At 53.0% G+C, this 19,247-nt stretch overlaps 2 protein-coding genes across 2 annotated transcripts; one reads left to right on the forward strand and one right to left on the reverse strand.

Moving 5' to 3' along the window:
* Positions 1-2,680: 2,680 nt before the first annotated feature.
* MONBRDRAFT_12082 (uncharacterized protein) lies at positions 2,681-8,730 on the reverse strand (the record flags this gene model as incomplete). Its single annotated transcript, XM_001749954.1, has 4 exons — positions 2,681-4,222; positions 4,547-6,282; positions 6,513-8,481; positions 8,647-8,730. 4 exons carry the CDS (start codon positions 8,728-8,730, stop codon positions 2,681-2,683), a joined length of 5,331 nt encoding a protein of 1,776 aa, XP_001750006.1.
* Positions 8,731-9,888: 1,158 nt separating this feature from the next.
* MONBRDRAFT_38956 (uncharacterized protein) lies at positions 9,889-19,225 on the forward strand (the record flags this gene model as incomplete). Its single annotated transcript, XM_001749904.1, has 1 exon — positions 9,889-19,225. The coding sequence occupies one exon, from the start codon at positions 9,889-9,891 to the stop codon at positions 19,156-19,158; it is 9,270 nt and encodes a 3,089-aa protein (XP_001749956.1). The 3' UTR covers positions 19,159-19,225.
* Between the last annotated feature and the right edge of the window lie 22 nt (positions 19,226-19,247).

The following is a 19,247-nucleotide window of genomic DNA, read 5'->3' on the forward strand; positions in this document are numbered from 1 at the left end:
GTTAACCCGTATTTGCCCTCCTCCGAGGTGCATTTGCGAACATAGGTCAATCTACTACCAAGATAGTAGCAAATGCGGCCCTCCGTCAACCGCGTCTTGACAGCAGTATCATCCGTCAGCGCGCCAGGACCATTTGGATCGAGCTGGCGGCGGAAGAGCAGGAACAAGCGGCAGATCCACAACAGAGCTGCCAGCGTTGGCGTCCAGCTGCTTGGCTGCTTAAAGGTGTTGTTGGCTTGCACCGTCGTGCAAAGAATATAGATGGTGGGACAGTACTCCAAGTCCAAGTTGTTCATGTCCGTGCTTTCATCAAGGATGGCACACCACACGTTGGTCAACGCCTCGGATAGCGCAGTGTTATTTTGACCTTGGGCCACTTCCACGTCGTCCAAAGCTTTTGCCAGCTCGTCACTGATTCGACCAGGAAGCTGGCTGTCACGGCGCCGTGCTCGTAAGAGGTATTGCACGTAGCGCGTAGCCACAATTATGTAGCGATCGTAGCTCTGCTGCATGACCTTTTGATAAAAGCGGGTCGTAAGCACATTTCCCGATTTGGTGTATAGTCGTCCAAAAACTTCGCGAGCCGCCGTGTCGTGTAACGTGTTTTCGTGCGTCTTGTCCAAGAGACCATGCATGCACGTGATTAGCGTCGGGTTGATCTCGCTAAATCCCAGCTCTCTGAATTGGTTGAGTGCCAATCGGTCAAGCAGTACCCCAAGGCCCAGGGTCTGATAGACCGGGTGGAGTCGTCGCAAGTTGACAACAAAGTGCTTTTTTCTCTGAGCCTCGAGCAAAGGCGAAAAGGCTTGCGCGTCCACATGAGGTCTTTTGGATGGCTTGTGTTGCTGGACCTCCACATAGCTTGAGCCCAGTCCTCCTTTCCTGAGCCGCTGCATCCAGACTTTTCGAGGCACCTCAGTGGTGGCTGGATCACCAGCATGGCATTGTTCATGTCGCACCAGGCTTTCTCGTGTTGAAAAGCAAAAGGTACAGCAAGGACACCTATAGCCCCGATGTACTGGGATGCATGGGTACGCAGGTCGGCAGCCGTTCATGTCGAGTTTGGGTACCTTTCGTGGCGTTGCTTCCTTGATGAGGTCCATGGCAAGCGATATGTCTGCATCTTCTACGTTCAGGCAGTGGCGCTTCAGGTGCTGGGCTGGGTATTCGCTCAATGCGTACCCGCACTTGCCGCAAATCAGTATCCACTCGTACTCATCCAGAGCCAGACCAAGCGATTCCAGATACATTTTGGCGCGCGATGCATCAGCATTTTTGCCCAAGGAAACTTGATGATGAGGATATCGGCGTTTAGGCGCTCCAATGACCGACTTCGGAGCGTTGTTGATCTGCGAAGCAGGGCTGTGAATGAGCATGCCGCCCAGCTCGGCAGAAGTATTCTCTGCCATGGCCATGTGCTTTGCTCTGATGTGCCGTCTCACGCCCTCAGCCTTGGGATAGCGCTTCTTGCAGCCGTAAATCGGGCAGCAAAATTTGCCATGGAGGGCCGCTCGTTTCAAAAGAAAGTTTCTTTGACCGATGGTGATCCGCGACTCTTGTTGATGACGCTACAAGTTGGTTGCAAAGCGATGTGAGAGCGAGACAGAATGAAATTGAACGCCGAGCAGCACGCGAGGATTACCTTGCGCTGATGATGCGCTTGCTGCTTCTGCGTCGTAAAAGTTTGAGCGCATGATCGACATGTGTGGGTCGACTGCGCTCCACCCTGAGTGCTTGATGAAGCATCCATGCCGTGCCAGATGCTGTTGCGTGTTTGTGTCGATTGAAGCACAGGGTCTGCGAATGTCCAGGCTGGTTGACTAAATGCTGCACCTACGAACGAGCAGGTGAGGCCGAACATGGGAAGAAAACGGAGGTGAATGCCACGATCTAATTCTTGTATGCCAGCCGCCGTCATTGTGAGTGTTCACTATCCTGACCAAGCAGAAAGCGTGCGAGACCAGGATCCTCGATTGACTCGGGTACTGTTCGCACGCACCTATACTGATGGTTGCCCCACGCTGAACCACGCCGCCAGCAACAGCAATGCCTCGACTTGGCGACTGATAAAAAAAAAAAAATGATAAACCGTGACTACACACACACACACACACACACACACACACAAAAAGCCAACAATATCTCGAGTCTTTTCTAAACGCCGTCACGTTTCCATACAGCTCAGTTCTTCGATTTCTACAAGCTTTGCTACAGAAAGTCAAAACTTCATTTTCTCTGATTTGTTCTACATTATGTGTCATGATTTTAGCTTTATGACTTTACTCTAAGGACCAAAACCGTTCATCATCCTTTATATTGGATGCAATTACAAGGTCCACTTTCTCACGACTGATTCAGGCCTGCTGGCGCATCATTCAGTATTCCTGTCAATCGTGCCAACGCCTGCAAGGATCCGTGCACTCTGTTGTGTGTGGCGCAAGAGCATCAAGATGCCAGGTGTCAGGCGTTCAAACAGTACTTGGCAAGGCAAACGATGTCAATTTGCGCTCCGTCCTGGCAAGACGCAGCTCATTCCGCATGACAGAAAAAGCCCAGTGGCTGCTGAAGCACACTTGCATAAAAGTCTTGGTCGATTCCACGCATCATGGTGACCTCGGTCCTCATACTCCCACTATCATACTATCCAACCATTAAAACAAATAGTCTGTCGCCCATGTTATCATATCACAGCCCTTGCAGCTGCTCCAATCAAAATCTCAACGCTTTCAATCACAAACTCCACAAGGTGCCAATGGCCTGCCGGCAGATGCTTGTCTTCCATGTACAGCCATGCGATAAATCTTTCGCGAAAATGTCGCGTCTGCAGCGTCCCGGGCTGAAGATTGTATCCCATCCGCTTGGCCAGTTGGCGCAGCCGCGGATGACAGTCGGCAAGGAGGACGATGGAGCTCAAGACTCGTCCAAGGCCTTTATCGAGTGCACAGCCCGGCAGATGCTTCAAGGTGTGGCCGCCAATCCTAGATGGCATGCCACATCTGATGCAACACTCTCGTGTGGCAGATTCAAAATCAATGTTGCACTCATCGGCACTGTGCCCTGCGAGATGGCACCGGGTGCACGTGTCGTCTGATTCGGGACAGGTATGTTGAGGTTTCCAGACGGCTTGAGACTGGCGAATGGTACATGGCATGCAATAGGCATGCATCAACCTCAGCGCATCCAGAAACTTGTCAGCCGCCGCCTTGTGGATCAGGCGCGAGCGCGTCGTCTTGGCTCGCTTGTCTGATCTCAGGCGTGGCATCGACGCAGCCTCACTGCTTCGCGAAGATAAAGCAGCCGGGGGCAATGTAGCAGAAGCCACTCGTTTCGCAGAAGACCGCGTAGAGTGTGCGCCAGATAGTCCAGAGCCTTGGTTGCCCAACAAAGAGCAAGGGTGCTGCGTGGCCTCAGCCTCTGCGGCAGGGTCTGCATAAATAGGGTCGTCACAATCGGAAGAGCTCTCCATGGGTGAGTCTTGGGCAGCTGTGCGTTCCGCCAGAGCCTGGGCACGCGTAAGCCGCAGCGCTGCCGAGGGCGCGTTTGCTCGGGGCCGTGGTGACAAGGCATCGGAAGCAGATGGCACGGGCAAACGCATCGGCAAGGCCGAAGGTACCGGTAGAGATGGCAGCGGTGCTCCAAGACGAGGCAATAAAGCCGTGGAAGTCTGCTTAGCCTCGTTTGAAGCTGCAGCTTCTGTTGCGGGCCGAGGCACACCTTCACTCTCTGACGTGGTTTTGGCCCGCAGACCTGGCACGGAAGAACATGGTGCATCATCTTCTTGAAGGTCTGTCAGAGAATCAAACTCAAGCTCAAAGTCAGATGCCGTTGGTGTTGCTGGCAGGGACATGATGGGTTCTGCGGCCTCTTCGTCAAGCCGCGCTGCACGTGGTCTTGGCAAAGCATCACCCATGGCCGAGCCTGCTTCAGAGGCTGTCGTCACGCCGGATGCTAGAGGTTGACGATTGTCACTGTATTGCACTGGCTGCGCCCGAGCTTCTTCCTGTCGTTGTGCCTGAAGCTCGGGATCTGACATCGTGGGTAAATCTGGCACGGCCATGGGCTCTGCGGTGGCTGCATTAAGTCGTTCAGCACTTGGCCGTGGCAATGCATCAGCCATCACTGGTTCCAGTGCAGTCTCGCCCGATTGAGCGACACGTTCACTCTGTGAGACGCTGCTTGGCTGCACTTCCTGTGCCATGTTCGTGCACACGTCACAGGGAGCCTGGCCGGTGGCAAGACATGTAGCAGCGCGGGGATCCAACATTTTGCCAAGCGTCCACCTTCGACACACACTGCCCTCGACAAAAGCTTCCATGCCCGGTGCTGGGGTGCACCTGACTGGCAGCCACAGCTCGGCAGCTCCGCCCTTTCTATCACGGCCAGCCCGACCAAATGCCTATAGCCGATTGCACGCACACCATTAGCTCAATGAACGATTGTTTTTTTTTTTTTTTTTTTTTTTTTTTTTTTTTTTTTTTTTTTTTTTTTGTTTTTTTTTTTTTTTTTAAATTGAGACAGTTCCGCGGACGTTTGGTCAACAACTCACCTGGACCAGAGTATAAACGTCATGGCCACTGCCATACCACAGCACGTGACGGACGGTAAACAGGTCCACATCTATGCTCAAACAGCTGGTGGCCACAATGACGTCGCATTCACTCTGTTGCCACCGTGCCAGATGTTCCTTCTGCGCCATCTCTTCCAAGTCTGCATAATAAGGCAAGGCTGCATAGCCGCGTGCGTGCAGCTGGTCACACAACAGCTTCACCTCGCTCACCGTGTCACAAAAGACCATCATGTGCACACGCTCCTCATTTTCCTGCCACGTCATCCGCTGCCTGTCTACAAGACCTTGCACGTGCGACAAGAAGGCCCGCTGGTCGCCATGATGCACACGCAGCTCCACATTGTGATGCATTGTTTCCAGGCGGTACAGTTTGCCCCCTGCTTGCTGACCCAGCTGTCGAAAAAGCCGCTCTTGGTCGCACATGCATAAAGTATCGGTCAAAGCCACGCGCTTAATGTTGGTCCATCCGCCAGAGGCCACGCAGGCCCCGACTTGAGCCATCATGTTCCGCTGGCTGGCATCAGAGATGAGCGTGTGCGCCTCGTCCATAACCACAGTGCGGATGCCCTGAAAGCAAGCACGTGCGTGCAAGGCGTCAGACCCTGCGCAAACAAACTTGTCAGTCGTGATGATAAGCACATCGAGGCCAGCTGCTACCGGCGTCGAGGGGCCCAGCCACCTTTTCGCACTGTGGCCAGCCGCTTGCAAACGCCGCAGCAAATTGTCTGCCAAGGTCGCAAAAGGCACAATCCACAGCACCGTGCCGGCATGCGGGTGACAACCCAGTTTGGGCATGGTATAAAGCGTCTTGTCCATGTCTAATGGCGCCACAACAATCAGCCAGCCATCCTCGGCCCGATGCTGGTCAATGGCCGCTGCCAGGTCCAATTGTTCTTGGCTTTTAAAGCCGTGGCCCCACGAGATGCGTGTCTGCTGGGCCAGTTGGGTCATGTAGGCTACATCATGCTCAGCTTGCGTATCCATGATGATGCGCCCGTCTGCGGCAAGTTTTGATGACCCGCTCCAGCTTATGGGGTGGCGAGCTTCCAAAGCTTCCTTGGCGGCTGTGAGCTCGGCCACGCTGCGCTTGCGGTCAAGACCCAAGAAGGCATGCCAGCTTTGTGAGGCCAGCTGATGCATCAGACGTGATGACATTTTGGCTTGCAATTGGTTGCTTGTTGCGGTAGCAAAGAAGTCTTTGGCCATGTTCCCCGAGGGTTGTGTCTGGGTGCGCATCAGGCTACCCAAAGTGCCCGCGGGGTCGGCAAAGAGCTGGTTTGTCACGAATGTTGTCATCCAGAAGGTCGCGGCGTGTCGCCACTTTGCCACCCCCAGCGTTGGCTGATGCAGGTAGGCGGTCATTTGTCGACGAAAGGCAGCGTAGATGGAGGCTGGGCTAAGCATGGTCTCCAGAGGCGCAATGTTGAAGAGCAGGTGGCTGTTGTTATAGTGGCGTTGAGCGTCCTGTACCTCGCGTCGCAAGGTCATGACATCATCGTGGCTCATGTGGTCTTCATCCTGCTCGTCCTCCAATAGATCCTCCTCTTCCTGATCATTGTCGTAGGTTCCACGCCCGCCATCGCGAGGGGTTTGAAGAGCGCCCCGCTTCTCCAGCCAGCTGGTTAGCATCTGCTCCAGAGGCTTGCACAAGAGCAAATACATGAAAATCAGCTTGCTAACTTCCTCGTCCATGTACCGAAAGGTGTGCTGCTCATCTAGAGAGAGCCCGTGGGTTTTACCCAGACGGGTCAATATGGAGAGCTGCCTTTCAGCGAAAAACACGGCCCGTTGCCGACCCACGCCATTTTTGTAGGATAGCCCTTGATATACGGTTGCTTGAGGTGGCAGACCTAACAAAACGCCAAAGCCAATGCAAACAGATAAGAGTGGTACAATAAACATGCCAAGCTTCTCAAACAGAGTCTTTGCTCAATCGCAATCATACCTCCAGCCATGTGCGTGTAGGTGAGCGCCAGCTGGTTGAACCTTCCCACAAATAGAAGCCATTCCCGCACGCGGTCTTCTCGAAAGGTCGGCTCTTCATTGACTCCGTCTGGCCCATAATCTGTTTGTATAAATTCTTGCCGCAAGCTTGGAGTCTGACCAATGTGATCAAGAAGGGCCCGCTCAGCTGGGCTGCCATGGCCCACCCACCAATTCTTGACCCTGTTGGTCCGATCCTCCTTCGACCGTAGCCGAGCATACTCGCCAATGTGTTGCTCTCGCAGACCAGATCCCAGCAAGAGGTGGGTGTCCAAGACCTCCTTCATATCGTTGCGCATCTGTGCCAGGGCGGCCCCAATCTCTTTCACGTTGAGTTCAACACCTTGACAAACGATAGTGTGCAGCGCCTCGTCCGTCATGTTCCCGTCCGTTTGCACGTCAATATCCACTCCAACCTGCCCCTCGGCCGTGCTGGCAGAGCGAGCCGCCGCCATGCGCTGGCTCAAAAAATGCACCAGCCGTCCAGACTGTAGAAAAGGCCTGAGTTTACCCGCAGTGGCCCATCGCTGTGTCTTGCCAAACCGGAGCAAAAACAGCTTGAAAATATAAATCAGGCCGGCCAGCGTCGTGGACCAGCGCCGGATGTCCTGCAAGACACCGCTTCCCTTGGACACGGCCGTGCACAACAAAAACACGTTGACAAAGTGCACCTTGTCGTTGTCAAACAGATGTAGCTCTGCATTCACCAGCGCCAGCCACAGGGTCGCGAGGGGCTCGACAAGATCCTCCCCGCTCAGTCCCGCATCCAGCGCCTCTTGCACGGCCAAGGCAGCTGTAGTTATGGCCTCCCCACGGCTGGCAAGCACCTGGCTCAAAAAGCTGGATGGCTCGAGGGCTGGCATTGCGTCCAGTAGCAGTAAAAAATGCACCAGGCGCGCCCCAATGTTCAGGTACCTGCTCATTGTGCCAGGAGATATTTGGGGTAAAGATTGTGGCTGAACTTGAAACTCTTCAGCTTCGAACAAGGACGCCACGGAAGCAGCCGCCAGACCGTGCTGGGACAATTGCTCGTGAGCCTCCCACAAGAGCTCTTGCATGCCCGACACGAGTTGTGCGGGTGGGGTGTCGTGGCCTAGCTTGAGAATTTGCTCTGGGGTTAGCTCGTTCAGGATCAGCGTCATGCCCACGCTATCGTAGAACGGGTGCATCTGGTGAACGCCGTGCGGGCAGCGCTTCTCCTCGGCCTCTGACGCCATGACCTGGGTGCTTGAGATGAACTGCTTAAACCGCTGCTGCTCCTCCAGCTCCTCCTCGTTCTCGCTGACGTCGGCTGCCGAGGCGTCGTGGCTTTCTTCGACAATGACCTCGACACAGCGGGCTCCAGCACCGCGCAGCGGCTTTTGCAGCTTGACACGTCGAGGCGGCTGATTGATATCGGGGTCACCAACGTGCTTGTTGTGCAAATGAAAGTGCAGGCTATTCTTCGTCGTGAAGCATGCCTGACAAACGGGGCAACTCACGCCGTCCAATATCGGAATGCCTTCCACGGGTGCACGCGGCCCAGTCTCTGTTGCAACATCCTCCGTCGGCTCCTCGGGCTGCTCAGAGCGCAGGAGCGCCGTGGCTGCATCAATGTCCTCTTGACTACACCGAACATGGTGCTTTTTGAACAGGTGTTGGGGCACATTACCACTGAGGACATGGCCGCAATGAGTACACACCAGCCCTGAAGACGCGGGAGTCACCAAGCAGCCAATGTCGGTCATGAACATCCGAGCCCCAACAACACCCTGCTGCTTATCAAGCTTGACGCCACGCTTCCGTGTACGCACGCGCCTTTGTTTTAGGCCAGCAGAAGGGCATTCATTGGTTGGAACACGTGTTGCGGGCACGGGCGGTGTCTCTTCTTCATGCACACGCTGAAGATGGGATCTGAGGGTGGCTGAGCGATCGTGGCGGTAGTCGCATCCCTCGACAGGGCAATGAAAGTTGCCATCTTCATTTCGGTGCCTCAGGATGGTTTGCCCATTGAGCCTGACGGACGTGCTTTTTTGGTGGACCTATTGCCAACGCATCGTGAGATCTGATGCCGCGGTTGCTCAAAAGGCCAAAAGTAGTCGAGCGGGTAAACGCACCCGGGCGACGTGCTGTTCCTTTGCCCCTCGATTGTGAAAAATCTGGCCGCACTGTTTGCACGGCACTTCCTCCACCCTGGCCATGGTGATAACGTGCGTGTGTATCAAGACCGAGAGGTCAAGAGGTCATGAACGAGGCATGAAGCGGCCACCGTCGCTCTGTCAACGTTCAGCTAGCCGTCGTGCAAAAAAAAAAAAAAAAAAAAAAAAAAAAAAAAAAAAAAAGGTGACAAAACGAACAGACAAAACAACACACGTATCTGATCAAAAGACTGTGCAAAACAGCAGTTTGTCTGAACACACAAAGTCACACTTTCGATTCGGTGCATCCCGAGATAACACGGATCAAAACACATGTTGATAACTATGTCAGCAAAACGCAAACGTTTCCGCGAGTCCGAACTTTTGCTTGTTGTTGTTTTTTCTGCTAGTCCGCCGGGCAGGACATGCTCATTGCCGGGACAGGAGGTTTTTGGAGGAATGATGCTTGCCGCGTTGCCGCTCGTTCCAGCAATGCGTGCCGCCGAATGATCAAGGATGGAGCATCATACTGATTCTCTGATCCTGGGTGACGATCTGGTATGTCTCAAACCATGTCCTTCTCGCCACCTTCTGCAAAACACGGCTCACACAACTTTTCCTGCGTCCTCAGAATGGAAAAGCGGTGGCTTTGCTTCTCGCAAAATGTCGACTGGAAAAGTCAACAGCTGCAGATCTTGGTGTTGTGGTCCACAAAGCAGTTGGCGGGAAATTTCGCCGAACCCGAGCTTACCTTCACTTGATCAGCTTTGAGCATGATCCTCAGCTCGATTTGCTCAAGGTTTCGGGAGCTTTGCGAGTCTATCGATACGTCCCGCCATCTACATCACCGCCATCCACAACAACAGCATCTTGGTGGTCAAAACTCACAGAGCTTTTTAAGCATGACGAGCAAGACTCTGACAACAATCTGTGGGAGCAAGAAGCCGAAGATGAGACATTCCAACGTTGCCTCGGTGACTTTTGCAGTCAACAACTTGTACAAATTCTTTTTTTGGTTGCGCGTGACAATCCAAGCCTCTGCTTAGCCTACCTGAGGCACAAGGACGAGGACGCTATGATGCTTGCTGCACTTGAGACGGTTCTACGAGGTACGCAATTTTCTTTTTTGACTCTCTGAAAGATTCCCCAAAGGTTGCGCTTAGTTCACACTCCTACATCGTACCCTTCATAGAGCCAGCTCGTTCAGGCAGCTGGCACAGCATGACCAAAGGCAAAGGAATTCTCTTTATGCACTTTTGGGAGCGCGATCTAAAACTGAAAGCATGGAGCCTCTTTACGCGCATGCAGGACGCCAAGGATGGTCTTTGCGTGTTAAGCAGAATCTTACCTCTCAGCGACATCAGGGTCGAGGATGTCGCTACGGAGCCTCATGTGCTGCAGTGGCTGACTGAGGCAACAACATATTGTTCCAGCGACCTGGTATGCAAGGCGTCATTCCTTTGGGGATTGACGGACAAGCACAGCGGGTTGTTGCACGCGCTTCAAGAGAACATCAGAAAAACTGTGGCTGCGATGATCACAGACTTTCGTGAAGACAGACAACAACACGCTGCGGAGCTTGCGAGTTGTCTTGTGCCAGAGCAACGTTGCTGTAGTCTCCGTGCAGCCACCTCTCTTGCCCTTGGCTCTCAACTGGGAGATCTCAACACTATCTTGAACGATTGTGATGCTGGCACATTGCAGCTTCTCTGCTGGCTAACGCAAACACAAGTCTTGATGCCATCACCCGCACAGCTGAGCGCGCCAACCCTCTCATCAGTGCTCTTTGCAGCTTCTCGCAACGATCCTCGCCTCCTCAAAGAAATGACTTTGGGGCTGCCCCAGCTGTCGCTGCTTGCACGTGTTTGGCCCAATGTTCGTCCAGACGAGGTCAATAGTTTGAGCGACTTTCAGGAGTTTATCGATGAATGGCACCTCCTTTATTCAGAGCAAACGCTAGGAGCAGCAGACCTTTGGCGCCAACCAGCACTTGCCCTTTGGGACAGCCTGCTTCAACATGAACATGATTGGTTAAAGACACTGGGGGCCAGATGGTTTTGCCAGTGGGCCTGTCAAGTCACACAGGCTTTTGCAAAGGATGCCAAAGCCATCGAACTTGTCCGTTTGGCAGAGACTTGGTACAGATGGCGAGTGAGCTACCAAAGCCACACAGTCTCAATCGGTGAGGCGTCTATCAACAAGGTGCAGCAAAACTTGGAGAACATATTCAAGGCCAAGGTTGAAGATCTGGATGTTTCTGATCTGGATTCTCTTTTGAGTGCATCTGCACCCGATGCAAACCTCACGTGGCCTGAAATTCTCGAGCGTTGGAACGTACAAGCAGCTCTTGAGACTTTGCAGACGCGCTTGCAGCAGTCGCATTTGCATGACTGGATGCATGCTTGTGAAAACGTACTTGCCGTGTGCAAGAAGCATGTCTCTGTACCAGCTGAGTGGCACGACGCCGTGCAGTCCAATGGACGACTGTTGATCCAGCCTTGTGACCATGAACCTCTAGCCTGCGTCACGTCGGAGCTCACCGAGCTGTTGGGCGTTGCAAGCACCATCTTCGACTTTTCAAAGGGTTTTACAACACAGCAGCTGATCGAAAACACAAGAGCCCTTGCTGACCTCAAAAGACGCTGGCCCATGCCCCTGATGAGTGTTGCTTGGAAGATTGGCAAGCGGAGCCCTTTGCACCTCGATACTTGTCTTGAATATTTAAAAGAGCGTCAGACAGTCAACAGTGAGGAGCTGGAGCGCATGATTACGGAGTCGATCGGCCGTTTTGGTCAGGCGCCATTTACCTTGACTGTGACAAGGCTTTACCTTTGGCCCTACACAAGCATTCCGAGCGAATACTTTGCTCCACACCCGCCGTCGTTCAACGACCTCTTGCCCTTGGTTCCAGACCTCATGCGCCTCATCTTATTTGCAAAACGGCTGCGACTCGCACAGAGCTTTGAAATAATTTGCGACTTGGTCGATGGCGTTCGCGAGCTTGCTACTTTTGGGGACGCACTGCCACTTTGGCAAAAGCCATGTCCGCCAGAAGAAGCACAGCCCATGGCGCTACTATGGGAGCGCATCTGGTCAACAAGCTTGAACCAGAAGTTGCCCTTGGAGGCCATTTTCCCCGTTGAGCAACAGTCAGAGCTACTCGCTTGGAGCAACAAGTTGATGTCGCTGCCGAGCCATTTCAATGACGTGACGTTCGACCAGTTCTTCAAACTGTGCGATGAGTCAAAGATTTTGGAAAGTGTCAAGCGATGGCAGGCGCAAAATATATCCGAGGATAATTTTCACAAGGCATTCACCCTCATGCAGGGCACGCGCGTTGGTGGTGACTTTTTTGGCGCATTGCATCAATGTTACAATGTGTTCAAAGCAACCGGTCAAGGTACTCGCCCATCATTGCCTGGGGTTCTGGCAGCTCTGAGCACAACTTTGAAGCAGAACGCTTCGCGTCGGCCTATTGGCGACTTTGTCATTGATCATTTGCCGCATCTTTCCACTGTCAAAGACCTGCTTGGTCAAACAATGAGTAAGGCGGGCCGCGAAGAAAAGGACGCCCTCGTTGTCGACGGCTGGCTCGAACATTTCAGGAACGATGAAGTGGACGTGAGCTTTCTCCTTGAATCCTGTGATGACAATGATTCTAGTCTTGCCATGCCAAAGTGCGAGCTACGCCATCAACCTTCACAGGAAGCGATTGAATGGCATACCTTCGTGTCGATTTGCGCTTCCATACAAGGGCAAACTAGTCAAGCCGAAAGTCTAGCCGCGCTTGAGGCCCTGGTGGATGGAGCACTGGGTCAAATGGCCGTGCTTCACGCAGAGCGCGCATTTGGATTTGCATTGCCTCTGCAGTCCAGTAAAACTCGCCATAGCTTTCGCTTACAACGCGATATCAACTTGCTCGAGCGCTGGAGCACCTTTCTCAGCGCATATGCCAGTGCGTGGGCTATGCTGACTGCAGGCGCTGAAGGGGCACGACATTACTTGAAACTGCGTCGAGGCTTTAGCCCTGTACAGATTGCGCAAATGGAAGCTTGCGTTTCTGGTGAAGCCAGCGGCATGCTCACGGCATTTGTGCCCGGTGCCCGTTTGCAAATTACCTCAAGTCACAAGCGGGCACCAGCTTATACACAATGCCAAAGAGAGCATCAGCGTGGCCATGATCTCCTGCCGATTCTACAAGATCAATGTCGGGCTCTTGATGAGCTCATCTGCAACATGACACCCACTGCACAAGTGGTACCGGTTGGTGGGAGGCTCTGGCAACAGCTTGAACTACCCGCCAACAAAGCAATCTATTGTCCCCGGCGCAGCGACCAGCCCCTTGATAGCTTCGAGCTTCCAGCTTTGACTCAGCTTTGTGCGCTGTGCACAGTAGCCAGCGCCTTGTCGCGCACATCGGACAAAATCACGATTCCACCACCATCCGGCTACCTTTTTCTCACGTTGCAAAGCGATGAGGAGATGCTTCATGCAGTCCACGAGCGTTGTGCGCGCGGCACGTGGATGAGCGAATCGCCGCTGTTGGTCTTTGTGGAGTCGCTTGAAGCCTTTGATTTGCTTAGATCTCAAAGTACAATGTCATGGTCAATGCCACTTTTGATCATATGGATACATTTGGAGCCAATGGATGCCAACAAACCGAATGATGTCACAGAGGTGCCACTACTTGATCAGGCTAGCATGCATGCCATTGTATCAGGCTTGATGCGCAAGCAAAGACTTTCTATACGGTTGGTCTGCGATTCCGAAGTCAACGATGAGGCGAACCCTCGGTGCAAAAGCCATTTTATCAGTTTCAAGCTCACAAAAATCGCTGAACAAGAAGAGCACGTCCGCCGAGTCGTCGTTGGACGGGGTGACGCTTGTGAAAACATTGTTCAGAGACTCTCTGGAGCACCGAATTACCGGCATTGCTGGTTTGATGTTGCAGCAGCAAATCGCATCATGGCTAAGGTGGTGTGGGACCTCCTACTTTACGGAACGATTTATTCAGAAACACAGCAATTAACGCTGTCTGGCCACGATCGGATCATCTGGCTCGAGGTACACTATGCTCCGCTGGCTTGGGCCCATGTTTTTTTGCCACAAAATACAGCATTGCCTTGGTCGGAACCATTGCTACAACAACTGTGCCCAGCGCCGCTCTCCTCTGCTTCCGCCGCACGGCGGCTCGTGCAACAAGCCGCTGCAGCACGCTGGCTGGCAAAAGCCGAAAATATTTGTGAGCCCACCAAAGTTCATATGCAGTGGGCTCAACTTTTGTTTCAGCGACGCACCGGCGCGGGAGCGAATGCTTTGCCGACCTCTAACCAATGGCTGCGCTGGTTTGAAGGTCAGCTGAATTTGGACTTTTCAAAGATACCTTTACCTTGCTTTCAGGGCAATGCCGAGGTCGTCTGGTGGGAGCCAATGCAATCGGACGGCGCCGCTTCTCCCGAACAGACTGTTCAACACCTTGAAAGTGTTTTGAAGCAAGTATACGGCGAAAAGCAAGTACACGACATGCACGCTCAGTTTACTGAGCTGGTTATGTCCCCCCTCTTTGCGGTTCGGCTTGTAGTCTTATCACTACTGTATCAGCTCCGCGGGCCAATCATTCTGGAGGGTGAGACAGGTGTGGGCAAAACCTACCTTCTTCGTGTTTTTTGCGCATTGCTGGGTGAAAGCGTTGCCTTGCACCAGCTGGACATGCTGCCGAGCACCACCGGGGAGGACATAATGACTTTCCTCAAGGCCGTGCCCTCGGATTCAAACTCGACACAAATTGCGTTTCTGGATGAAATAAATTGCAGCAATGCCATTGACGTTGCCGCCAGCATTGTCAGCGAACCCTCTGCCATTCATGCAACGCAACAGCAGGGCGGCATTTGGATTGTGGCGGCTTGCAATCCGTTCCAATCGCGTGAGGCAAGCTATCACGTGTTGCCCATGCCTGATCGTCTTGAAGCTTTTGTTTGGCGCCTCGATGCGCGCTCTCCAACGGAAACTGAGTTTCTGTTGCGTCGTTTGCTGGAGAACAACGAGGCACTGCAAGATCTCAATGAGAATGAAAAGGAACTGGCTCTTGACACGGCGCTCAGACTGCATGGAGAAGTGCAATCCCTGGCTGCTGCCCCGAGTGGCACCACAGTCTGTTCGCCACCTTCGACACGAACAATCGTACATTTGGGACAGCTTGCCACCTTCTTGAAAAGCATTTTGCCCTTGAGTATTTTCGTCGTAAACCATGTCGTCCCTCAAACATCGCCCGCCTTCTTGGTAGCGGTAGAGTGTGTCTACCTCGCTGGCTTGCCACCTGAGCAAGCGTCTGAAGTATTGGCCACAGCACACTTGTCGCGAGATGCGACGTGCCCGACCTATTTGCACTCGCAAACATCAACAGCTTCCTCTCTCGGTTGGCTGGCTTGCGCTGCCAACTGGCTAATGAACGCCTGTGGCTTTCACCAACTGCCGGGCATTGTCTTGACGCACTCGCTGATGATCAATACCTTTTTGCTCTTCTGCCACATCTTTGCCCCCGTTCCATTGTTTGTTGTTGGAGAACCTGGAACGTCAAAATCTCTTTGCCTTCATCTCATATTTCAGTACTTCTCCTGCGATCCCTTTGCTCGTGTTGAGGAGCTGCGGCTTCTGCCGCGCATCACAATGAGTGTTCTACAGAGTTCTCCATTGCTTACGAGCGCTATGCTCAAAGAAGAATTTGAACGCGCTCGACAGTATCAGCTTGCAGCGGGCGTGCGCACGGTGGTCTGTCTCGAGGAAGCAAGCCTTGTTTTACCCGATCCAGTCAGACGCTCACAGCCGCCAACGGCACTCAAAGCACTACATTCACTATTGGAAGAGCATGGCGAAGAACGTGATCCTGAACAGCCAAAGTGTCGTGTCTCGTTCATATGCTTGTCAAATCACCTTTTGGATTCAGCCAAGCTTAACCGTGGCACCGTGCTACGAAGCCCCACACTGCACTGGGCTGATGTTCAAAGAGCAATTCAATCGCTTTTTCAACTTCCAAGCCAATCCACAGAGGAGGAAAGCGGCTGTGCATGGAAGGAGTGGTGTGACCTGTTAACGCTCATGATTGGTGAGTTGCAGGGACAAGCGCGCGATGTGTACGCATTTTTGGGAGATACCAGGCACCTACTGGCTGCCGCGGCCACGGCCTCTGGTAACCCCCACCCTGCACCATCATCAGATACGATTCGCTCCGTCTTGCGTGCTTTCGCTCGTAATGTTCAGGGCAGCTCAGCAGAAAAGACCTTTTGTGAACGTTGGCGTGACCAATTTGTGAACACGTTTCTTGATTGCAAGCTCGGTGATCTTCGTGCCGCAACCAGCATGTGGAACGATGCTTGGCAAAGGTCATTCACGCTTGAGGAGGCTTTGCTCGCGCGACAAAAGCTGTCAGAGCACGATGCACCAAGCCCGGTGACGATTGCTTCTCGCCAGATCTTGTGCATCACGGATCTACCTCTCACTAACGCATGGGCTCAGCTTGCGCTTGGTTCTGCTCGACAACAAAAGATGAAATTGTTGTTTGCGCCTGCGCGACGCTATTCGAAACTTCAGAACGGCTTCACAGCCCATGGTCACGACGCGTCGTATGACGCACAAGCTTTGCAAGTGCTAATTCAAAGCCTAGCAGAAACCCAGACCATGGTGGCTAGCGTCTCGAATGATGTGCTTCTCAGCCTGCTTGATCTATTCAACGGACACTATCACAGTTTTGATGGTGTTGTCAACTTGGCTCGGGTCGCTCGCGGCCCGCGCTCCAGTCTAGTCAGCATGCGCCAAGATCTTGACTTTGTGGTTGTTGTTTCCCAGGAACAAGCGCAGCTCATGACCCCAGCCCTCGCATCTCGTTTCTGTAAGATTTGGGTTAATATCGATTGCATTGGTCGGCTCGCGTATGACAAGGCACAATCCTGGCCTTTGCAACAGCGAGTGGAGGAGGTCATGTATGAAGTTAACCCTTTTCTACGATGGACATTTGAGCCAGAATGGCTTGCAGCCATGCTAGAAGTGGATCAAGAAGAAGAGACCCAATCCCAGGCTGAGTTCATGCTCTCCGTGCTCACCTCTGAGATTGTTCGAGATGCCAAGCATGATAAAGCACTCAACCTCCTGCTTGAGGAAGCTGAGGACTGTTTTGTGGTGGTGCGCTGCGTAGCTTCAGAATGGGACATCAATATCCTCGCATCTCATTTGAAGCAGCAACTTAGCGCCAAGGGCTTGGCTGTGAAGGAAACGTCCACGCTGGGGAACGGACGGCCGTGCCACTTGGCTAGTTATGGTAGCTCTTTCCAAGCACTGATATGCGTTCTTGAGGAGCAGCCGTGGGACCTCTGTTCGCGCTTGTCGGAAATTAGCCTCAGTCAACTTCAGACATGTTGGGTTCTGCTTAAAAGTCCCTTGGCAATCGAAAAGCCCTGCTTTCGGGTTCCGGAGTTTTGGCATTTACTTGCTTTTTGTCCGCCAAGCCCTGGGTTCCAAAGACTAGGCAAACTGCTCGCGGAAAGTTCGCAGCGTGCTTTGCCAAGAGACCTTCTTGAAGCTGTCGTTACCTTGAAGACCGACCCGGCATCCGCCCCTGCTGCAACCAAGGAGCCGTCATCCCTTGACGGCATTGTTACACCGCAGCTATATTGCGAATTAGCCAGAGACTCAGCACAAAAGCGTGCTCTTGCCACCTCAGCGGCGTCGCGCCTCTTCGCCCTGTCGAGTCCTTTGTTCCCTGAGGTGCTTCATCTTGCTCAGGATGAGCTGGCTCTCCTCCAACATCAACAGCTTGCCACGGGAGTGGAAGTTTCGCTGCAAAAAGTACCTGGCTGGCCAAGTGACAAAGATTGTCCCTGGCAAATCACTGTGGAAGCACCCGCGAAGGAACAACAGGATCATTTATCACCTGTGCAGGCTGTGTTGGAGTCTGTACGGAGCATTAAGACTGTCCGCCGCTTTGTCAAACTCACAGCAGATCAGTGGCGTGTCTTGAGCGATGAATTTCATCATCTCAAGCGAGGTGAACAATCTTTGCAGCAGTTGGCTGAAGCGTCCAATTGTACGCTGCAGGCCAAGGCTTCTTGCAATGACCAGGTTGAACTGTGTGTCCTGGCCTGCCGCGAACCTAAGGCGCAAACCTTCTGCGAGATGCTTCAGCGTATTTTGAACACTGACCTAGTTGTGATCTCTACCGACATTCGCATTGCGGACACTCTAGCTGATCGCCGCAATCGGAAGTTGGCCTACTTACTGCTCAAACAGAGAGGCCGTGCGCTGACTTTGCAAGGCAGTGTGACTTGGAAGCTTTACGAAGAGCACTGTGTCATCACTGGCTGGCAGTTTGAGATGCGCGCTGCTCGCGAGAGTCTGATTGACCACATTCAGAACTTGGAGAGGTGCCTGAGCTTCAGGTACTGTTGCTTGCCTGCAACCGTTTCGCCCATTGCGAGCATGACACGCCTCAACAATGTTATGGCCCTTGAGCTTCAAAAATGTGAACGAGTGCATGTGCCTTCCGTTTATCAGCATCACTTCACGCAAGCTCAGTGGGAATCCGACACTCGGCAACAGATCAAGAGCAAGCTCCCTTGCACAAAAAAACTAAGCGCCGGATTCACGCAGTGGCAAGCTTGGAAGCTGTGTGGAGAGGCTGCCCTGGTGACCGAAGCGCACACGGAATTATACAATTGGTTGCGATCACACTGGGGTTCCGAGAGATTGGGACTCATCACGACAGCCCGCTTTGAAGGGCTTCTGGATCAATTGCGAGAGCTGAACGTGGAGTGGCGTATTGAAGCGGAAGGGGGTCTCACGATTTGGGCTGAAGTGGCCCAAGTGAACACTGCCCGGAAGCTGTGGCAGGACCTGGAAACAGATGAACAGCAACGGCGCGCTCGGGAACAAGCTTCACATCGCAGTGAACTTCCGTTTCCTCAGCGAGAATGCGATGAACGGACGGAAAAGTTTTGTTCATGGCAATTGCACAAGCCAACTGCTGCTGCACACCCAGATAACGCAGCCTATGGCATGGCGTTGTCTCAATACGAGGCTATGGGTGGTGCTAAGGCTGAAGTCAAGCGTATTGATATGATCAAGACGATTGACGCTTTTGACCGTTATCAGACTCTCAAGACAGCGTTTGCGGCACAAGGCTATGGGACTGAAACGTGGATTTTCCATGGCACGGATGTTAAGAACCGGAGGAGCATCCAAGAACTTGGCTTGGTGGTGGGTGGTGAAGGCGAGGTTCCAGTGGCACGAGGGCGAGCTTACGGCCCTGGCATTTACTCTGCCACGAAATGCACCACTCCCAAAAGTTATGGCAAACTGATCATTCTCGCGCGTGCTTTACAAGGTCGCAAGGGGGCATCCTGTTCTGATGGTGATTGCTGGCCGGGGGGAGGTGCTGACGTGTGGGTATTCCGAGACAAAAGCCAGGTGCTGCCCTTATTCTTTGTTGAATTGCATTCATGATGACATTGTATTTTGCCCCACGTAAATACATGTTCATGTATTTCAATCAATTGATTTTTCTGATGCGAGAAAACTTCACATGTCTAGTG

This window comes from Monosiga brevicollis, genomic scaffold (assembly GCF_000002865.3).
Source record: "Monosiga brevicollis MX1 MONBRscaffold_35 genomic scaffold, whole genome shotgun sequence".
In the NCBI taxonomy this organism is placed as follows: Eukaryota; class Choanoflagellata; order Craspedida; family Salpingoecidae; genus Monosiga; species Monosiga brevicollis.